Source organism: Pyrus communis, chromosome 7, assembly GCF_963583255.1.
Source record: "Pyrus communis chromosome 7, drPyrComm1.1, whole genome shotgun sequence".
Taxonomy (NCBI): Eukaryota; Viridiplantae; Streptophyta; class Magnoliopsida; order Rosales; family Rosaceae; genus Pyrus; species Pyrus communis.
This window is the reverse complement of record NC_084809.1, coordinates 16147656-16169235: the sequence shown is the minus strand read 5'-3', so window position 1 is coordinate 16169235 and position 21580 is coordinate 16147656. Positions and strand designations below refer to the sequence as shown.

Sequence of the window (21580 nt, the reverse complement as noted above, 5' to 3'; positions counted from 1 at the left end):
TTTGGATCTTCATTAAATTGATGACATGGTTAACATGTACGCCACATTTGCACCACATAATCTAAAAAACTCATCAGTTTAATGCATAACTAGATGTTCAAATATAGGAAAGGTGTAAATTGCTACAATTTCAAAATATTGGAGGGTAACATGAGAAAATTAAAACCTCATGGTTCAATTTAAAAATCACCTCAAACTTTGAAGGTATAAAATATAGTTAGCCCTATATTCTACAAATAAATGCATGAACTCTCCAAATAAAAATTAATAAAAAGAAGAAATACATGTAGTAATTTTCTTGAAACTTCTAAGCACATGAAATTATATTTTGGTTTTAGCTTTCCAAACATACCACTCTATTGCAAGTGGTCCTCTACCACAGTGATGAAGAGCAACGTTGTCCTTACATCATGGCGTGGTTCAAACTCAATCGGTTCCCTAATCTAATATCTACTTTAACAAATATATGGTTTGAACGAAAAAAAAAAAAAAAAAATATCACTCTGTTTTGGGGTGGAGGCCTTGGGCAACATGTCACTATCTTGTCCGCCATCTCTATATATACTCACTAAACCTTATCTTTCTTTTATATCATCATTCTATGTTTTCAAGCAACAAGTACTACCACCATTATACTTGTTTCTAACCCTATCTCCAAAATCTTCAGAACACCCTTAATTTTCTTCTAACCACACAAAACACAGCCCCCATCTCTCTCTCTCTCTCTCTCTCTCTCTCTCTCTCTCTCTCTCTCTCTCTCCAGTTGAACACAAAAACTCTACTTATCAATATGCATGCAAGACTCTCGGATGCCTTCAAATCCCACCCTGTCAACCTCCAACTCAAACACCCAGATTTCAACTCATTACATGAATTGCCAGACTCCTATGCATGGACAAACAATGATGATCACTACCCATCTTTCCTAACCTCGTTTGGGGCAGACGATTCTGTTCCGGTCATCGATCTCTCTGACACCAATGCTCTTAAGCTCACAGGCCATGCATGTAAGACTTGGGGAGTCTTCCAAGTCACTAACCATGGCATCCCACAGAAGCTTCTTGATGACATTGAATCCGCAGGCAAAAGCCTTTTCTCTCTACCAGTCCAGCAGAAGCTCAAAGCTGCCCGATCGCCAGATGGCATTTCCGGCTATGGTTTTGCTCGGATATCTTCGTTTTTTAAGAAGCTCATGTGGTCGGAGGGTTTCACTATTGTTGGCTCACCAGTTGACCATTTTCGCCAACTTTGGCCCCAAGATTACGACAAATTCTGGTATTAATCACATTAATTCAATAACATCAGTAGTAATATATATTCTTCATTTGTTTTTTTTTTGGGTTCTTGTTTTGGGTGGAGAATACTATATGGCCATGTAGGCAAAATGCCCATTTTTCTGTACCATAATGCAAGTTGCAAAAGATTACAGTGAGAGCTATGGACCCACTAAGAAGATTGTGCGTGAGAATATCCAACATGGCCTCTTTGAGACTAGGAGTTTTGAAAGAGCTATAAGCGTATAAGTGTTCTTTTGACAAATAGAAGTGTTTTGTTACTGCTGTGACAAAAAAAAATTTAAAAGTAATTGTGGCTCGTAAAAGCACTTTCTGAATGCTTCTTCAGAACGCACGTCTAAGTGTTGTTTCATAAAGGACTTTGATTTTTTTTTTTTTTTTAATTATTCATTTTTATGTAAATATTTCGTCCCATTTTTAATAAAAAAAAACTTTTAGCAAAAACGGTTATGAGTGCATGTGCACTCTAAGGATGCAGTCCCAAAGAGACTAAATCTTCTTAATAGCAACTTTGTCAGTCATGTATTATACAATGTTTTGATTTTTATTTTCTCTTGTTTTGTTCTTGCAGCAATATCATTGAGGAATATGAGAAAGAAATGAAAATGCTTGCTGGGAGGTTGATGTGGCTTATGCTTGGCTCACTAGGCATATCCATGGAAGATATCAAATGGGCTGGCTCGAAAGGTGAATTCAAAGGTGCATCAGCTGCCTTACAATTGAATTCTTACCCCGCTTGTCCAGAGCCAGATCGGGCCATGGGTTTGGCTGCACATACGGATTCTACCCTCCTCACAATCCTCTACCAAAGCAACACTAGTGGTTTGCAAGTGCTTGGGGAGGGCACCGGGTGGGTCACGGTTCCACCAATGCCCGGTGCTTTGGTGATCAACGTTGGTGATCTCTTCCATATATTATCTAACGGGTTGTACCCAAGTGTCCTTCATCGGGCAGTAGTGAACCGGACCCAACATCGTCTATCCATCGCTTACTTGTTCGGCCCCCCGGCTAGTATCCAAATCTCACCCCTATCAAAATTAGTAGGTCCAAGTCATCCTCCTCTCTACCGCCCAATTAGTTGGAATGAGTACCTTGGCACTAAAGCAAAGCATTTCAATAAGGCACTTTCATCGGTCAGACTTTGTGCTCCTCTAAATTCATTAGTAGATGTAAATGATCATAACAGCGTAAAAGTCGGCTAGATAAATAAATTTTTTACATTTTCTACAAAGTAAGTACTATATGTTGGTGTGAATTTTCTGCATTTTTTCAATATATTGGTTGGCCATGTTCTTGGGGATTCTCGGATTTCATGTCTTGGACCACTGTAGGCTGCAACACAAAAAAGGAATAAACAAAATAAAATTAGGCATTACATTCCAATGGAAAATTTAAATAAGAAAATCTGCAAGAGCAGCAAATGCATCAAATATATTAAATCAAGTCATTTAAAGGGATGCAACAAGGAGCCCCTTCTGGCGGCTAGTGTCCTTTGTCCTAGGGTTTGAAAGAGATACAAGGAAAATTGCTCGATTTGAATATTCCAATAAGAGACATGTAAAACGACATTTTATCTATGCCCAGGATACAAAGGGAGATCCCCTCCAAAGAATAAGACATGTATCAAAATAAAAAGGGTAAGTTGCATGCATACTAATGCTAGCTAGATTAAATTTGTAAACTAAATAATGTCCATCAATGAAAAATAAGCACGTTAAATAACATATTAGTAATAATCCAATTATTAAATTTCATGTTATTTAATTTACATATGTAGTTTCTCTAGCATTCCATTCCGATAGAGCTTCGAAAATGGTGTTGAAAAATGAAATCCAATGGACAAATAAAATCCCATCCTTTATTTCCCACATATATATTAAAAGTTAGAAAAGTAAAATATGAAACTATGAATGTATCAAAATAAAAAGGGTAAGTTGCAAGCATACTAATGTTAGCTGGATTGAATTCGCAGATTAAATTTGTAAATTAAATGATGTGCACCAATAAGAAATAAGCACGTTAAACAATATTTTAGTGATAATCCAATCATCAACTTTCATATCATTTAATTTACATATTTAATTTCTTTAACATTACCCTAATTCGATAAAGCTTCGAAAATGGTGTTGAAAAATGAAATCTAATGGACAAATAAAACCCCATCCTTTATTTCCTATATATCTATTAAAAGTTAGAGTAATATTAGAGAGACTAAATTTGTACACTAAATTAGCAAATCAAATGATGTGTCACCAATAGAAAATAAGCACGTTTATCAATGATTAAATAATAGTCTAATTACCAACTTCCAAATCATTTAATTCATAAAATTCAGTTTACAAATTTTATCTCCTTAGCATTATTCGAAAGGAAAACATAAAGCTATGAATTGCAATGATTGTCATGTTGATCTCAAGAATGTCAGGCCAACGTTGTCGCTTGTGATAATCGCTTTTTGTGTGATTGAACTCAATAAATGGGAATGCATAATTATTTTGCAAAAGACATAAACATATATATTGTCAGGCATTCCCCATGCCCTAAATTGTCCCGTGTGCTGCATGAGCTGATGGCATTGCATCTGCCACCACGTGCTTCTTGAACATATGCCCTCCCACTTTTGATACTCTCTTGTGTCCTCTTATTTTGTATGGTCACGATTAAGTCACGTTAATATTTTATATTATTTTTTTATCGAGATAATAAGACAAAAATGAATAGTAATATAAAATGTTGACGTGACTTAACCGTGACCACACAAATAGGAGGGCATGGGAAGGCACAAAAAGTAAGAGGTCAGACAATCCTTGTCTATGCTTCTTGGCATTGGCTAGCAACCAACCCTAAATGTTGGCTTTCTATTACAATCATGGGACGAGGCAGTTTTTTACCTTTTTGGCTTAAAATGTTTTCTATTTTCCCATCGTTTCTCAATTAAACTACGTTTGTAGAGCTATTGCTAGGTTTTACCATAAAGTACTTATAGCTGTTTGAGTTGGACATAATTTAGAATGAATAAAAACATAACAAATTTAAGAACCATGCGTTTTTGGTTCAAAACTTCAAACTAGAAAGAAAGGCCATATCACGATTTCTAAGGTGCGGATTGAACTTTGCGGACTTGAGATGTGGACCAAATTGGTCCATTCGTTGGATCAAATCTAAACGGCTAAAAACAGAAACATCAAAATGAGGTTACGATAAAATCGAGTCCTAAATGACCTGTCATTATTTAAAAGTAGTACCCACAATTGTTTTAAAGTTTGGGATTTAAACTTTCCCTCTCTCACCAACAATTAACTTAAAGCAAAACTCTTATCTCCTGCAAGCCATTTGAAATTCCTACCTATTGAAAACTTCGTTCCCGTTCGAAAATTTCCTTGTCGTTCGAAACCCATTGGTACTTGTGTTGTGCTTGTCGTCACTGACCTCACTGCAGTTCCACGCATAAGTTTAGAAAATCAGGCAATTTTGTTTCAAGGGTGTCCAGTTGGTTCCACAGAACGGACGTGGTGCTTGCTTGATTCGAGTTGGGTTCACAGTCTTTACTTTCCCAATACTCAACGTCATACATCATTCCCCAAAGTAAATTTGAAATTTGGTTAGTTTGGAAATTTGGAACCCTAAAAATAAATTATGTTGTTTATGTAAATTTGATTAATTAATTTAGTGTTTAATGTTAATTATGCATGTTGAAATTAGTTGAAATTGGTGGATATTTATGGAATATTTGGGAAATTTGTGACTGATGTGGGTTTATGAAATGTTGTTGACAGGTTGTGTATAAGGGCTAGGTTGTTAACTATTGTTTTGTTGAAGTTATATTCTTGAGTTGGTATTGATTTGTGTTGAAATATTTTTTTTAATTTTATCAATTATCTTGATATTGCTTAAGTCATGAAGCTCTGTTCACAGTATATGTATTGTTATGAAAACTTGTTGACAGGTTTTGTTAAGCTTATTTATTGTTGAATTTGGTTGTGTTGAATGCTTGTATTGTTATGTGTACAGGAGATGGCAATTCAAGGGGTTCAACTAGCAATAAAAGAGGAAGAATTGTATAGGGGAAGAACCTTTCTCAAGCAAGTCATGTGCTAGGAGTCATGCGCCAAAAGTTTAATGACACACAGCTGGCTGCCTTTAGGGCATCATGTTTTGCACACTTAGTGTCACACTCTGATCCCGACATACGTCCAGGATCGACACGTGACGTCACTATATACCCACATCTCCAACATATCCCGCCTCCAGGATATGGGCAAAGCACAACTCGAGATCCAACTGCGTAATGATTTTTCGTATACTTTATGGCTACATCTAACATCCTCGTTAGACTACCTACGTACCCTAAACAGGGATCAAGTCATTCGTAGTTTGTCATTCACTAAACTCCGACACTTATCCCAATACGTTTTAATAGGAAGGCGTATCATTCCTCAATCAATTATTTGGACTTGACAAGCATGAGTTAATTGATTCGAGCTACATACCCATATGACATTCAAGATTTCCATTCCATCCATCATAAAATCATTATGTTTTCAACATAATATCGCAATCCAAAGCATGTAACATATCTAAGGATCAACAAAGCACAATATTTTCCTCCACAATCACTTCAATTAACCAATTCCATGAATCAAGGAGGCACGATATTAATATTTAATTACATTAATCAATCAACAAGATCATGTATCACCTCACAAAATTTAATAAAAGAAGTCTATACAATTCCCCATTTAGATTATAAATAATAACATGGTAAATCTAATTTATAAACATGATACCTACTGTGAGGAATTACTATTCACTTGAATCTAAGGCCAGACTAACCTTATGGAAATGAGCAAGAGTAGGAGTTTCAGACCCATCAACGGAATTCAACTAAAATAAGGTCACCTATCGAAATGTACCAAGTACTACTAATCATCATCACCCCTAGTATGCATATGGTCCCCCATTGCGGATGTACCTAGCAAAACCATAAGCATGATTTAAATGTGCAGACAGTGATCACCCATCATAGATATACCAAGCATGATCACTCTTACCAGTCCCCCATTGCAGATATACCAAGCAGGACTGTATCCTATATCTCTAGGTAGTAATCATGTATCGCGGATATACCAAGCATGATCACCCCTATAATGCGTATGGTCCGCTATTATGGATAAACCAAGTATAACCATATGCATAGTCTAACGTGTGGTCCCCTATCATGGATATACCAAGCAGGACCATCCAAGTACCACTACTACCTGGTGTAATCAATTTAACTCACAATCTACCCCTACCTTAATCCCTATGATTTACAACATAGGCACCTGCATTATCAACTTCTCATGACCACTAACTATTTTGTCTTACAAGCATAAAAGTTCTACCTAATACTTCTAATAAGATTCTAGGTTCACATCGTCATAAAAATAATCATACACATCATACCAATCATACAATTTAAACCACATTTCATAAACATTTCCAAGTTGCAGTCGAATCACAATTAATAAGCATAGATCGATGGCTAAAAATAAAAATAACAATTCAATAGAAATCACATTTAATAAACAAGTATAACTCAATATGGTTCCACTAGTCCATAAATCCAGACGCACATCATCAGGATGAGCCCATTAAGCTCTATGCAATCTCAACAACACTCTACGATAAATGACACACTAGAATAATTTGGGCTAGTTGACTAAAAAGTCAACCGTCAATAAAGGCCGAGGGTAGGGTCCACAACCTTCGTAACTTCCCAAAAGTCTCTTTAATCTTCTAGAACAATCTCTTAAAATTTTGGAACGATCCAGCGGTCGGATTTCCATCAATCACTAAAATTACATGGCAGCCAACGTTTAGTTTTACAAACTTAGAAAACCAATCCAGGAAGATCCGTACATCAAATTCTCGATCCATCAGTTCCTAATATCCTCAAATATTACATACTATAATGCACTAAAGTTTGATGTTGATCCAACGGTTGGATTATCAGTTCATATAATGATCAAATGGTGGTCTCTATCAAAACTATGCTCAAACGATGAGATTTCATCCATCGGACTTCATATATGGAATTGGGGTATTAAATTTAGCCTAGGAAGGTCAGGGGATGCCTCAGCCCATGCGTCGCCCGGCCTTGCCGGAAAATTCAACTATTTCCAAAATTATCAAATTTTATAGGCATGTAGATCTTAAAGAGTGGAGCAAGTTTCATACATGTGGCCAAGTCCAATTTGGCTAGGAAAGGTCCCAAATTAGGCCGCACCCTTCGGAAACCCTAGAATGGGTAAGCTTCGATTCTCCTTACTTTGTGTTCCGACGCCCCTACAACTAGTTGGGTCTTGTTCCTGGGTCTAAAGGGAGTTGATTAAGGATGGTGGTGGGTGGTGCAACTCGCCGAAATAGCAAAATCGCCGTCGAGTACCTCCGATGCTCCGGTGAAGTTCCTCGCGAATTTGGAACTAAATCCTTTCGATCTTGGGGGGGAATGGTAGAGAGGAGGTTGTGGAAGAGGTTACAGGTGGTGGAGTGACATGGTTCGCCAGTAAAACCGTTGGATAAAACGAGCAAAATTAGGTCTGGTTGGCAAAGGGAAACGGGCCGCTGATCTCGTGCCCTCTCTCTCCCTCATTTCCCTTCTTTTCCTCTTCATCACAGCCACACACATGGCACCTGATCAAAGCTCCAACAAATCTGGAGCCCTTAAGATGAGGGCCAAAATTACAAACTGTCCCTAAATTTAAACGTTAATAACTTTTTCGTTATAACTCCGTTTCACGAACGGTCTACACCTACGCATTCGTGAGATCGACTTCTATTCAAAAATATAAATTGTGACCTCGAAAGGTCTACGGATTTTAGATAATTAATTTCCAAACTTCAAACTTCGTAACTAGTTAAATTCAAATCTAAATTCAAATAAATTAATAAAAATTCTCGAAAAATAATATAAAATCTCAATGATACACATATGTAGATTATAATAGTGAAATCCAGGAATGAGATTTCACACTAAGAGCATCTCCATAAACCATCCTTTAGTGGCTAATTGGTGCTCCGTAGAGTGGCTCCTCAAGGGATGAAAGACCTAGAGGAAATCACATATTTAATAGACTATGAAGTGACTCAGTTCACGAAGGACTTTTGCCTCATTATGGGGCTTCGTTGTGACAAACCCTATGACATAGAGGTTGACCATTTCGACATTAGGCTGTTGATTAAGTATTTTCCTGAGAAATTTTGTTTTGTTAGAGAAAGTAACAAGGGTAGAAGGGCAAAAGGAAAGATAAAGTAAAGATAGCCCCCAAGAAATGGAGGAAAAAGATTTTGGTGACTTGTGGCGAGCTTGAGAGGGCTTTTAAAGAATGCAAAAATAAGGATGTTGCGTTGAAGATGGGGTTGTATACTTTGTCGAGGCTATCTTGATAGGGGCGAAAAGTAATGTGGCTATAACCTAGACTACTTCCACCTCATGGAGGACATGGATAAGTTCAACAGTTATTCATGGGGTCCTTTGAACAACTTCAAGGCAAGCTTTCTTTTGCTGCTAATAGGTGAGGGAAAGGAAGAGTGGATGGTGATGTAAAGGGAGATGAAGAGGAAGAAGAAGGAGGCATGGGAAGTAAAAGGAAGCAAAGATTAGGATGGGGTTGCCAGAGGTTTAGTTATGTTTTCCAGGTACTATGTGTTGCTTTGATTGAGTACTAATATTTATTAATTACTGTGATTGAGTACTAATTCAATGTATATGCAGATGTGGGCATACGAAACATTTTCCCAATTGGAGAATGAAGAGGGATCAAGAGGGAAGGATCTTATAGGAGCAGATGAGGAATAGGGTTTTAAGATGGTTTTAGGGACTGTCGAATCAGACAACCTATTAGATGTATGTCTGGAGATTGTTGGTTTGGTTGAAGAATCATTGTCAAACGATTACGAAGATGGTAAAGAGAATGACATGCAATAAGTTATGCATTTAAGTTTGGATTTTCTTCATCCATGAAAACATTAAGTAATTGAGTACAATGATGGTTGTTAATGTGTTTTGTTATATTGTTAGTTTGGTTGCCCCGTTAGAGATACCGATGGCAGGAGACACCAATTTCTAGAGGCGGCTACTTCATTTGGAAGGTTGGCTGACCATCAATGTAAATGACTAAACCGTAATTGTTATAGACTAATTGAAATGTGTAGGATTGCATTAGTGTGAATGTTTAAATTGAAATTTATGTTTGGCAACACATTCACTTACGACTGTTTCTGCTGAAGAAGCACAAAGATAAGCTTCGAATGGTGCTGCCAATGTCGACGATCAACACAACTGACTATTTCCTGGTAATGTATCCAACTTAATTGCTCAACTATTTTTGAAAATTTCTGATGAAGTGTGCTACACGTTGCTTGATTTAACATTGATGAGGGCTGTTATATGTTTTCCAACTGTGGATAAAACTATTGTACACAATGCCATGAGGTGAAGACATGTAAACGAGCAACTAGACGTAGGAAAGGCAATGCGTTTAAAGGATTTGAACCTGTCCTGTTGAAAACATTGAAAAGGTGGGATTGGAGTTTGGTGTATCATGGCTAAAGGTGGTGGATAAGTTGTTCATGCCCTTGAAACTTTCAAACCATTGGGTTGCCATCGAGATGAATCTAATCCATGGAAGCATAATTTTGTATGACTCATTAAAGACGACAACCCATGAAAGCCAAGCAAATGTCAAATTGACTCCTTTTGCATACGTGTTTCTAGATATATTGAGAAGGTTGTCCTGGTAGGGGAAGGAATGACCTTGGCCAATTATGGTAAGTCCAAGGTCCCCACAAGATAATGGGTGAGTTGAATGTTTATCCATTTGTTAGTGAGTCTTGTTAATTTAGTTAATTGTTATTGAATTGTGATTGAAATGTGACTGAAAGTTGTTTACTTATTGTTTGCCACAAAGGGATTTTAGTGTTGTAACTCTGAAAGTGATTGAATTGTTGATTTCCGGGCTTCCTTTGGATGTCATTACGCATTTAGTTGTCCTTGTATTTCGGTTGAGGATGGTCATTGACATGTTGTATGGCGTCATAATGTCTAAATGAGTGGTTTGATGAACAATGTTAGGTAGAAAGAATTTTTGTAGCGTTGATACGTGCTGCTGGACAACTTTGCCTTTTATTGTTACATTTTGTGATTAATTAAGTTAGGGATGATGTACATTGGTAATTATTTACTGGTTAATAAAGTCAATTTGTATATGAAGGGGGATGCTTTAAGTGACATTTAATTCACGACCACTCACATGCATATAGCGATGAAAATACGAACATATATTAAAGAATAACGGTATTGAGTTCAAAAACTGAAAATTACATTGCCCACCAAGCTATAATATATATATAAACCAAGACACTACAATTCCACATCAACTTCCAAAGTTAGTTATTCTCACAGATGCAGTGGGTGGCCCCATCAACTTCAGCCAAAACATCTTATTTTTTTATTTTTTTTATTTTTTATCAAACGAAGCTCCCTAACGACATGCATCTTCCCTTTGTCCACACTGACCCTTAACTCCTCCCCAGAAACTTCTTCCACACCACTCTTTGGTTGGAGGAAGTAAAGCATTACATCATCTTTCAGGTCTGCCACAATCATCTTTAACTTCTTCCGAAACCACATTCGGCTCATCATCAAACAATCTAATAATCATAAACCAACTTACATCGACATCTTCCTCATCACAACTTTATGCGTAAACAGTATGCCTCTTGCAATAAATGCATACTTTGAAGAGCTTCTCATAACTCACAAAAGTTGGAGCTTCATCGTCCCCATTAACCACTAAAACCATCTTCATCAAGAAAGAACATCTATTTCCATTAACACCCTAATAGACATTGAATTAAGTGCATTAATAGAGCCATCATCAACCCTAACAAGCCAGCCAATGGGTTGTGTAATATTTTTTATGATAGAGAGCTCCCTAAACTGCACAGGTAGACGAGGAACTTGAACCCACAAAGTCAACAAACTAATACGATTACATTCCCTAAACTCCTCAATCCATCTCTCCAAATGAAAATTTTGTCCTCTCAGGTACCAAGGACAATTGTTAAGCATGTACTAAACTTCATCTTCATCTATAAACTCCAGGACAAAACCACTTGTGGACAAAGTGGTCCACATATAAGGTATTTTGAACACCATCTTCCAACTCACACCCAGCTTCATCTTGATGACCTCTTCTTGCAAAGATATCCTAAACATTCTTCCCATGACGACCATTGCCTTCATATGTTCCACAGTAATTGAGGAGACCTGGTTAGTGTGAACCCTTGTTACACCATTTTCCATGCTGAAGGTGATAGGAGCATATTTAGGCGACTTACTTAGCTTGTTTTCGTGCATCTATGTTGTTAATTCATAATTGTTTTAGTAGTTTAAGCCATTTTCGTGTGTTTTTAGGTTCATATGGCCAAGGAAGCAAAAAGATGCATTTTGGAGCATTTTGGAGAAAAATTGGGCTTGGAATGGATAGCATATGCTTGGAGCCAAAGTGTTGGACGAATTTGAAAGCCTTGTATGCACTTTGGACATAAAACAAAGGGCCTAGCCCAATCAAACAATCCTTTGAGCCATGCAAAACCTCTAGCCCAATCAACAACCCTTAGCCACATGCATTCACATGCATCACAACCCCAAAACCATCAAGAAACACCATTCACACACACATGCACTTACTCTTTCATCATTGCACCACCATTCACACACACATGCACTTACTCCTTCATCATTACACCACCTTCTCCATCTTTATTCCACATGCATTCATCATAATTCACCCTAGCTACCACCATTCACACACACATGCACTTACTCTTTCATCATTGCACCACCATTCACACACACATGCACTTACTTTTTCATCATTGCACCACCAATTCAACACATGCATTCACACACCAACAACCTAGCTCTTTTTCCATCATTATTTCATCCACATGCACTCTCAATCATAACAACCACATTCACTCTTAAACAATCACCCACATATTCTCCCATTCCCCCTATAAAAACCCATGCATTCATACACAAAAATCTCATCTCATTTTCATACACAAGACACCACAAACACATCCAATCTTCCTCTTTGCCGCAAATCCCCTTCCATTTCTACACAATCTCTTCTTGGCTTCATTCCATTCCATACACTCTCCCATTCGCAGAAACCATTCAACCTTAGCCGCTCCACCTTCATTTACAACACACTTGGAGCACCCACACCGAAGGCAACTCTTAAGGGATTTCGACATCAGTTTTGCTTCAAGGGTTCTTTCTTCTTAATCCTATGTTCACTCATGTTATATATTTTTATGTCAAACCTTTTGTAAACATGAAGTGTAACTAATCTCTCTCTAGGGATTCGATGTAGCCTTGCAAGATTGCCATGTAGTTAATTCAGAATTCTCATTTAATCTATCTATTTCTTGTTTCATTCTCCGTTTTAATTGTGACTTAGTGTGTTGATTTTAATGCTTGATCATCATTTGAATTAACCACAGGTTGTTTAGCCAAGATTAAAGCACACATCATGCATAATCTTGGTGGATATGTGAATGAATGAAGGGAATGTTTTGCAAACATCCTGCCGAGTGTTCCCTTTGGTTTTGTGAAAGTTTCTTGTGCACTATATATTCTTGATTAGGAACCAAAGTTGCACATCACAATTAGGCTCATGATTAGAGACATTTGATCAAATCCACACATCATATGGTTGATCATATCTAAGTGAAACAAACTCAAGAAATAGGTAGATGGATGAGTATAATCTGATTCAACAAGCATGGCCTTGGGTTAGCAATGGTAAAATCGAATCCCTAGCTTCATCTCCATTGGTATTATCTCATTTTATTAGCTGTTGATTCATTCATTTTGTGTTTACTTCATTTCCTTATGCTTTCAAGTTACAACAACAAATCTGCCTACATTGATTAGTTTTATTTCTCTAGTAAAGAGTTCTTGCAAAACAAGTGATTATATAGGTCCAATTAGTCCCTGTGGATTCGACACCCTTACTTGTGCCATTATACTAAACATATTCTAGCATGAAGAAGGAAAACAACAATCAGAAGGTACAAATGTCAGTTTTCACGACAACTGTATCTTTCTTGGGGTCAAGAATTAGGAATGGGTACCCATAAGCGAATACTAGGCTGAAGATTAATTGTGGACTGCAAGAGAAATTAGCAATCATTGGGAAGTTATATGCTATTGGTGGTTTGTAGGACAAAAATTAATAGTTTCCAGTTTGGGGTTTAAAGATGGAGATATGCAAGTAAAATTTTCAAACAATTAAGGCCACCAATAAATAGAGGTGTTAAGAGGTGTGCAACCAACCAACAAGCGCTTAGAAACGAGAGGTCATGAAGATGGAGGCTACGAAAATTGAAAGGTCACAACAGCCGAGGGGTTTCCTCCTTCAACGGTTCAAACAACCGACAGAATCTAGGGGGAGCCCAACTGTCGCACACAGAGCCACACGCCCTTTCATTTCCAAGCAAAAATTTCAAGTTCCCACCCCCAATTACCACAACTATATTGGTCATGTGGTCAACTAAGATTTGCCTCAGTTATAAAATCAAAACCCAATAATTCTTCATATTCTCATCCCAATAGCAAACTCACTTGGACATTTGGTTGGCTAAGGTTTAGCCACGTGTAACTAAATTGTTAACAAACAAGTAATCCTAATTAAAACTCATAACAATAAGTGTATGAATGTGAAAAAATTACAAAAATGGTCGGGATGACATCCTCTACTCTTTGGCGAATGTTAGATGGTGATATGGATTTTTGAGACCCTTGAAACCCTAGTGAATAATGTTTTTCTTGTGACTCCAAAAAAATTGAAAAATATGTAATAATTAATTTATAAGTGGGAATAATGTGAAAAAATAATCGAAATGTTTGTCATCACAAGGGCTACAACTTTACTGAAGAAATCAAATTCGAAACAAGATCCCTCATCAACAAATCTTAGTAGCAAATAGTGTAATCGTCGAATTGTCATTTATGTGTACTCGGATTTTTAATCACTAGCAGCATTTTTCGGAGTTTCTTTTATGAAAACATGATCTCATAGTGGAATGAAAAAGATAAACAACTTGGATTGTTGATAGGAGCATATTCATGCGACTTAAATGGCTTGTTCTCGTACATTTATGTTATGTTTCTTTAGTTATTTTAGTCCTTTATGCTTCTTTTGTGTGTTTTCAGGTTCTAAGGGCTTAAGGAGCAAAGAAGTGCATTTAGGGGCCTTTTGGAGCACTATTGGGCTAAGGATGGATAGCTTATGCTTGGAGCCAAAGTGTTGGATGCCTTGTATGCACTTGAGGACACAAAACAATGGCCCTAACCCAATTACATAACACCTTGCCGTGGGCTTAACACAAACACCATTCCTTGCCATGCAAGGGGGAGCAATTTGGGTCCATTTTATGCACTTAAACCCTAGCCCAATTACACACCATTGCAGCCAAATCCATTCTTTGCCATGCACATTCACCACCAATTCAACCACATGCACTTATTCCTCCATCATTGCACAACATTGCAGCCACATGCACCAAAAACTACCCATGCCGTGCATTCCCATTCATTTCCAACTTTCCACCAAGCAAATCTAGTTGTCACTCACATGCATTCACTCTTAATCATTTAACCATGCAGCCACACATTCATTTTCCACCCTTGTGCCGTCCAAAACACATTCATTTCCAGCCATTGCACATGCTTTCCAACCTAGCATTCCCTTCATAAATCAACCACATGCACACTCAATCACTCAACCCATCTTTGTCGTGCATAACCCACCTTCATTCCAGCCATTCCACCCACCTCCTAGCTGTCATGTTCCCTCTTTTAATCATTCATTTACCTATAAATAAGCATTCATTGCAGCCACAATTGATTCATTCCCATTCATACACAAATTCACACCAAAAACTTCCCTTAAACCCGTGAGTTCCCTACCAATCCAAACACCATCACACCACCAGAAATCATCCCTTGGTCGTGGCTTCCCATCCCTCCAAAACACTATCCTACCACCCCACTCCATCCTCCAAACAACTACCACCCCAAAACCTATCCTTAGACCTTGTGCCGTAACGAAGAGGAAGATAAGAGGGCCTAAACGTTCATACAATTCAAGTTTAATTGTTGGAATGTTTAGGTGATTCTTTGATTTCAATGTTTCATTTTAATTCTCTTTGTTTTGTACGTATGAGGAACGGAAGAGAAGAGGGCCTAAACGTTCATACAATTCAAGTTTGAGTTGTTGGAATGTTTAGGTGTTTCTTTGATTTCAAAGTTATGAGAAACTAGACCCCCTTTAGCTAGGGGGTGATTCGAAACTATGTTTATGCTTGCAATATGAATTGATTAACTTTGGTTGGAATTTCATAAGTTGTGGATTCAATTTGTTTATCCGTTTGATTGATAACTTATTTATGTATGTTTATTGAGAATGCGCGCTTAATTTTCATGCATGAATATGATGCTAGAATATAAGTGAGTTTCACCTAATCGTTATGAACTTATATTCACAAGTAGTGGAGGTTGCTTATAAACAATCGCGTTAAATGAATTCTTGGCACGAGTTTCATGCTCATCATAGTAACGAATGCCTCGTCAACACTTATAGTTTTCATAATGCTTAATGATCTTTGATTGTATCTTTATTGTGCTTTTCACGTAAAGGACTTTTGGAGAATGTTGTGAATTGCGTTGCGCAAACCCATCCAATTCATTAACTTAAAGAAGAACTTGACGGTTAATTTAAGAGGACCTAATTAACCCGGAGTGTTGAGTTTCATAATTTATCGAAAGACCAACTGAGAATCAATCTTGTATGCAAGTGTAACATGTGTGGAGAAGAACCCCTTAGCTAGCCTTCATTCCATTCATTAAATCCAAATTCGTTTTACAATCTGCTTAGTTTATTAACTTGTTTTGTTATTTCAATTTTCGTCAAATCAAACTTCCCCCCCCATATTTTGTTAAGTCTTAGTCATTTGATTTGTTTTAGTATTTTACGTTGTTTAGTTTTGCATTCTTTGAGTTTAGTTTAGTGTTTTATATTGTGTTTTTACGTTTTTGAGTCAAATCCAAGTGATTAACAATCCCTCCTAATCCCCGGTCCAGAACGATCCCTACTTATACTTATACTACAATTGTCAAAAAGAGGGTTTAATTTGTGTGCATATAAATCTCGCATCAATTGTCGACATCACATTCTGAAATTGATGGTTAGGGGAAATATTGCTCAATGTTCTATAATCTCTAAAGAGTTTATTAACATCAAGCAATATTTGCACTAAGCTTAACATCAGAATGTAATGTCAACGATCTAGATCGTTCATATTCTTAAATTCATTACAAGATAATGTTTTCATAAAAGAAACTCTAAAAAGGGTACCAGTGATGAAAAATCAAAGAATAAACATAAACAACAATCTAGCGGATACTGTTTGTCACTAAGATCTATTGATTGTGAGAACCTATTTCGAATTGACTCCTTCACGAAAGTTGTAGCCCTTGTCAGTATGAGCGTTTCCATTATTTTTTTACATTTTCTCACTTACAAATTAATTATTACATAGTTTTCAATATTTTTGGGAGTCACAAGAAAAACACTATTCAAGAGGTTTCGAGGGTCTCAAAATCCATATCACCATCTACCCTTCATGAAAGCGTAGAGGATATCATTCAAAGAGTTTCCGTAATTTTTTTCACATTAAACATTTATTATTATGAATTTTATTTAGTACTTGTTTGTTAACAATTTAATTACATGTGGCTGAACCTTAGCTTACGCGTCCAAGTGAGTCGACTATTGGGGAGGGAAGATGAAAAATTTTTGGGTTTTAGTTTTATAACTGATGCGAATCTTAGCCGCCCACATGGCCAATTTGGCGGTGGGAATTGGGGGCGGGAAATGAAAAAATTGGGGGAGTTTTTCCCTCCCAACTCCTTGGTCATTGCTACACAGAGCAAAAAGGAAAATTTAATCCCATCTTTACCTAAAATGCCTCCTTCCATTCAACCTCTTCCATTAACTCCACTCCTCTTTAATTCCATACTCTTTTCATTAATCATTAACTCCACTCAATCATGGAACCAACACCCAAAACTCCTCAAATCCCCTTCAATACACCAACACCCAAAATTCTTCATCCAATCCTCTTAAATACACCAACACCTATAACTCCTCTTGCAATCCTCTTTAATACCACACCTCCCTAAAAAAGTCTAGTTCTGTATTTAATACTTCAACCGCCAAAAATGTTTGTTCAAGGCCCAATTTAAAATCGTATAATCCAATCACTTTCAATACATGAGCTGCGAAAGAATCAAATTCTCGCCACAAGCGGCAACATTCTGACAGAAGTTATGCAAGGCATCATTCCAAGCATCTGTTTTTAGGTATATATAGCTCACCATAGTCTTTTTTGTTTTGGAAGATAGATACGTTGAGTTGGTTCAGGAAATTGAACATATTCGTTGCGAGTTGGGAACAGTTGATAAGGTCAACATAGAATTAAAAACAAAGGTAACTAGGAATCTTACATGGGTCTATCACATGAAATACTTGAATAAAAGTGAACCAATAGGTAAATCCAAGGGCTGCACCTACATTAACGAGGATGTAGAATTGAAGAAGAAATTTGTTGTGTAGGAAGAGGTTAATCATTTTAAGTTTTATGTTCAACTTGTGCTGCATAATGATCAAGCCATTCATGATGTAACCGTACAATAGGTCCTTGCATTTGGTAATGCTTCACCAATTTAGTTGTGGGAGTGGGATAAGTACATATTTTTTGGTTCACAATTGATCATAGAAGTCTTTCAAGCTTAGTTATGGGAGTAGGTTAAGTACATGCTTTTTTGTTCTCAAATGATCATACAATGTCTTTAAATCTTAGTTGTGAGAGTGGGACGAGTACATACACAATACTTAAAATTGGATGTGGGAGTTATATATTTGTGTGTACTAGTGTATTGGCTTTATTTTCAATATCAAAATTTATTGTGTGCTTGTGGAAGAAACAAAATGACAACATTGCAGCAGAGTAGACACAACATTTCATAAGTTCTCATAAACACACAAACATGCTAAATTGTTAATTGTAAAGCCTATTAATTGTGACTGAATACGAACTGACAACTATGTAGCGTGAACACTTAAAATCAGTTCTTCGATTTACACATCAACACTCCTAAATTGTTAATTGATTTCACTACCAATAACTCTCTAGGAGAGCATAATTGATCCTTAGCCAAAGTTTTTGTAAAAACAACAGCTACTTGTTCTTTGGTTTGATAGATACCAGATCAATAACTACATTTTTCAAAGCATCCTTAATGAAATGATACCTCATGTTGATATGTTTGGTCTTTTGATGAAAGATATGATTGGTGATGGCAATTGCCGAAGTATTGTCATAGTTCAAAGGTGTTGCCACAGTTTGAATTTCTCCAAAATACTCCAAAACAAATCTCATCAAAGTAGCTTGTGTTGTGGCTTCTGCAGCATTGATATACTCTACTTTTGCATTTCAAAGAACAACACAGTGTTGCTTAACAGATGACCATGAGAACACACCACTTCCAAGTGTAAAAGCATAACCAAATATACTCCTCATGTCATCTTCAGAGCCACTTTAGTCACTATCACAGAATCCAAAAAACACAGTTCCTTGTCCTTTCTTGTACTCCAAGCCATAATGCAAAGTTCCTTGGATGTACCTCAAAGCTCTCTTAGCAGTTCCATAGTATTTATTTGTTGCATAATGCATGAATCTTGCAAGCAAGCAAGAAGCATACATGGTATCTGGCTATTTGTAGTGAGATACAATAGGCTTCCAACAACCTTTCTATATTGAGCTTCATCTGCAAAATCACTGTAATCATCTTTTCTCATTTTTTTTCATTTAGAACAAGAAGGATACTAACAAGTTTGCAATCCTACAATCCAAACTTCTTGATTAGTGAGATGACATACTTCTTCTAATGAATCAAAATGCTTGATTCGATTTTCATAACTCTCATCCCATAAAATGATGCAACTGTCAAGATCAACCATTTCGTATTTATTCATCATATTAGACTTGAATTCCTCCATTAACTCCATACAGCTTCCAGTATATATAATGTCATCCACATATATGGATACAATTAGAGTTTTTGCACCTTCTTTTCTTTTTGTATACAAAATTGATTCACTGCTGCTTTTCTTGAACCCAAAGTTATCAAAATAAGCATCAATTTCTACATACCACGCTCTAGGTGCTTGTTTCAAGCCATAGAGAGCTTTATGTAATCTATACACCTTGTCTTCTTGTTCTTTTATAGTAAAGCCTTTGGTTGATCCACATAAACTTCTCCTTGAATGACACCATTCAAAAATGCTAACTTAACTTCTAGTTGAAATAGCCTGTCAATTGTTCTTTGCAGTAAGAGCAATCAATGTTCTTATTGTATCCAACCTTGCCACTCATGCAAAGGTTTCATTATAGTCAACTCCAGGCTTCTGTGCATACATTTTTGCTACTAATCTTGCTTTATTTTTCTGGATTGACCTATCTAGGTTCATCTTAGCTTTGTAAAGCCACTTTATTCCAATCACAGGTTTGTCAAGTAACCTATTTATCAACTCCCAAGTCTTGTTTTTCTCAATCATATTCATTTCTTCTTGCATTTCAATTTTCTAAGCACCATCTTTTGCAACATCATCAAAGTTATTGGGTTCAATAATGCATAGGTTGCAATGTTCATACACTTCACTGAGATTTCTCCATCTTAATGGAGTTGTATCATACTTATTTGGATTATCATAATTAACTTGCACACTTGTATTTTGAGAGGTAGAGGCTTCACAAGAGATTGTTGAACATAATCTATTCAAGAATTCAGGTATCACAACAACACTATCTTCTTCATTTTCTTGTATCTCTTCACTCTCAGTTGAAATTAAAGGAACACAAATTTCATTGACTTCGTTCTCTTCCCAATTCCTTTTCCATTCTCATCAAATATCACATCTCTAAACACCATTACTTTCATTGTTAAAGGATTGAGAATTTTGAATCCCTTTTCATATGAACCATAGCCAATGAAGATCCCTTTTATAGTTCATTCCTCTAATTTGTGCCTTAAAGCCCTTGGAATTAGTGAGTATCAAACTGACCCAAATATTCTGAGATGCTTAATCCCAGGCTTTCTTCCACTATACATTTCAAAGGGTGTAACATTCTCTAGAACTCTTGTAGGACACCTATTCAATAAGTAGACAATAGTTTTGATTACCTCACCCTAAAGCTTGTAAAGAAGACCCTTTTCATGCAACATGCTTCTAGCCATCTCAACTATGGTTTTATTCTTTCTTTCTGCAACTCCATTATGTTGCAAAGTATATGCAAAAGTGATTTGTCTTCCAATTTCAAGTGACTCACAGAACTCATTAAACTATGTAGAAGTGAACTCTCCTTCTCTATTTGTTCTTAACTTCTTCAATGAGTAGCCACTTAACTTTACTATAGCTTTGAATTTCTTAAAAATCCCAAATACTTCAGACTTGTTTCTCACAAAGTAAATCAACACATTGTTGAATAATTATCAATGAATGTGAGGAAATACTTGTTTCCACTCATGGTTGGAACCTGCATAGGACTACAGATATCTGAATGCACCAATTCAAGTGGTTCTTTTGCTCTCCAAGAAGATTCCATGGGAAATGACTCTGTGATGTTCTCTAAGAGCACAACCTTGAAAGACTTCTTCACACTCTTGGATTTCAGGCAGCCCAATACCATTTCTTGGTCTTGCCAAAGCTTAAGACTTATGTAGTTGAGATGTCCATACCTTTTGTGCTATATCTTTGCACTTCGTTGCACGCAACTACTCAAAGCAAGTTGTTTGCTTGTGCTAAAGATTAATGGAAATCGCCTATTTCCCTTCTATTTGACACTGACCGCAAGATTGGTTAGTGACCTATTATCAAACACACCCACTTTATAATAACCAAATAGAATAAAATAACCATGTTCTACCATCAGGCCTACACTCAACAAGCTTTATGCAAAACCAGGTACAAGCATCACCTCTCTTATATATCTTTTGCCCTTCATTATTTAAATAACTAAGGTTCCTTTCTCTGTAACATCCACCAAAACTCTAGTGCCTACTTGGACTTTGGCTTTCATATTTCTATTGATATCCACAAGCAAAC

At 36.7% G+C, this 21580-nt stretch overlaps 1 protein-coding gene across 1 annotated transcript; it reads left to right on the top strand.

Annotated features, from left to right (window-relative positions):
• Window positions 1-609: 609 nt before the first annotated feature.
• On the top strand, window positions 610-2595 carry LOC137740815 (gibberellin 3-beta-dioxygenase 1-like). Its single transcript, XM_068480620.1, has 2 exons — window positions 610-1275; window positions 1867-2595. Exons 1-2 carry the CDS (start codon window positions 791-793, stop codon window positions 2495-2497), a joined length of 1116 nt encoding a protein of 371 aa, XP_068336721.1. The 5' UTR covers window positions 610-790; the 3' UTR covers window positions 2498-2595.
• The last annotated feature ends 18985 nt before the right edge of the window (window positions 2596-21580 follow it).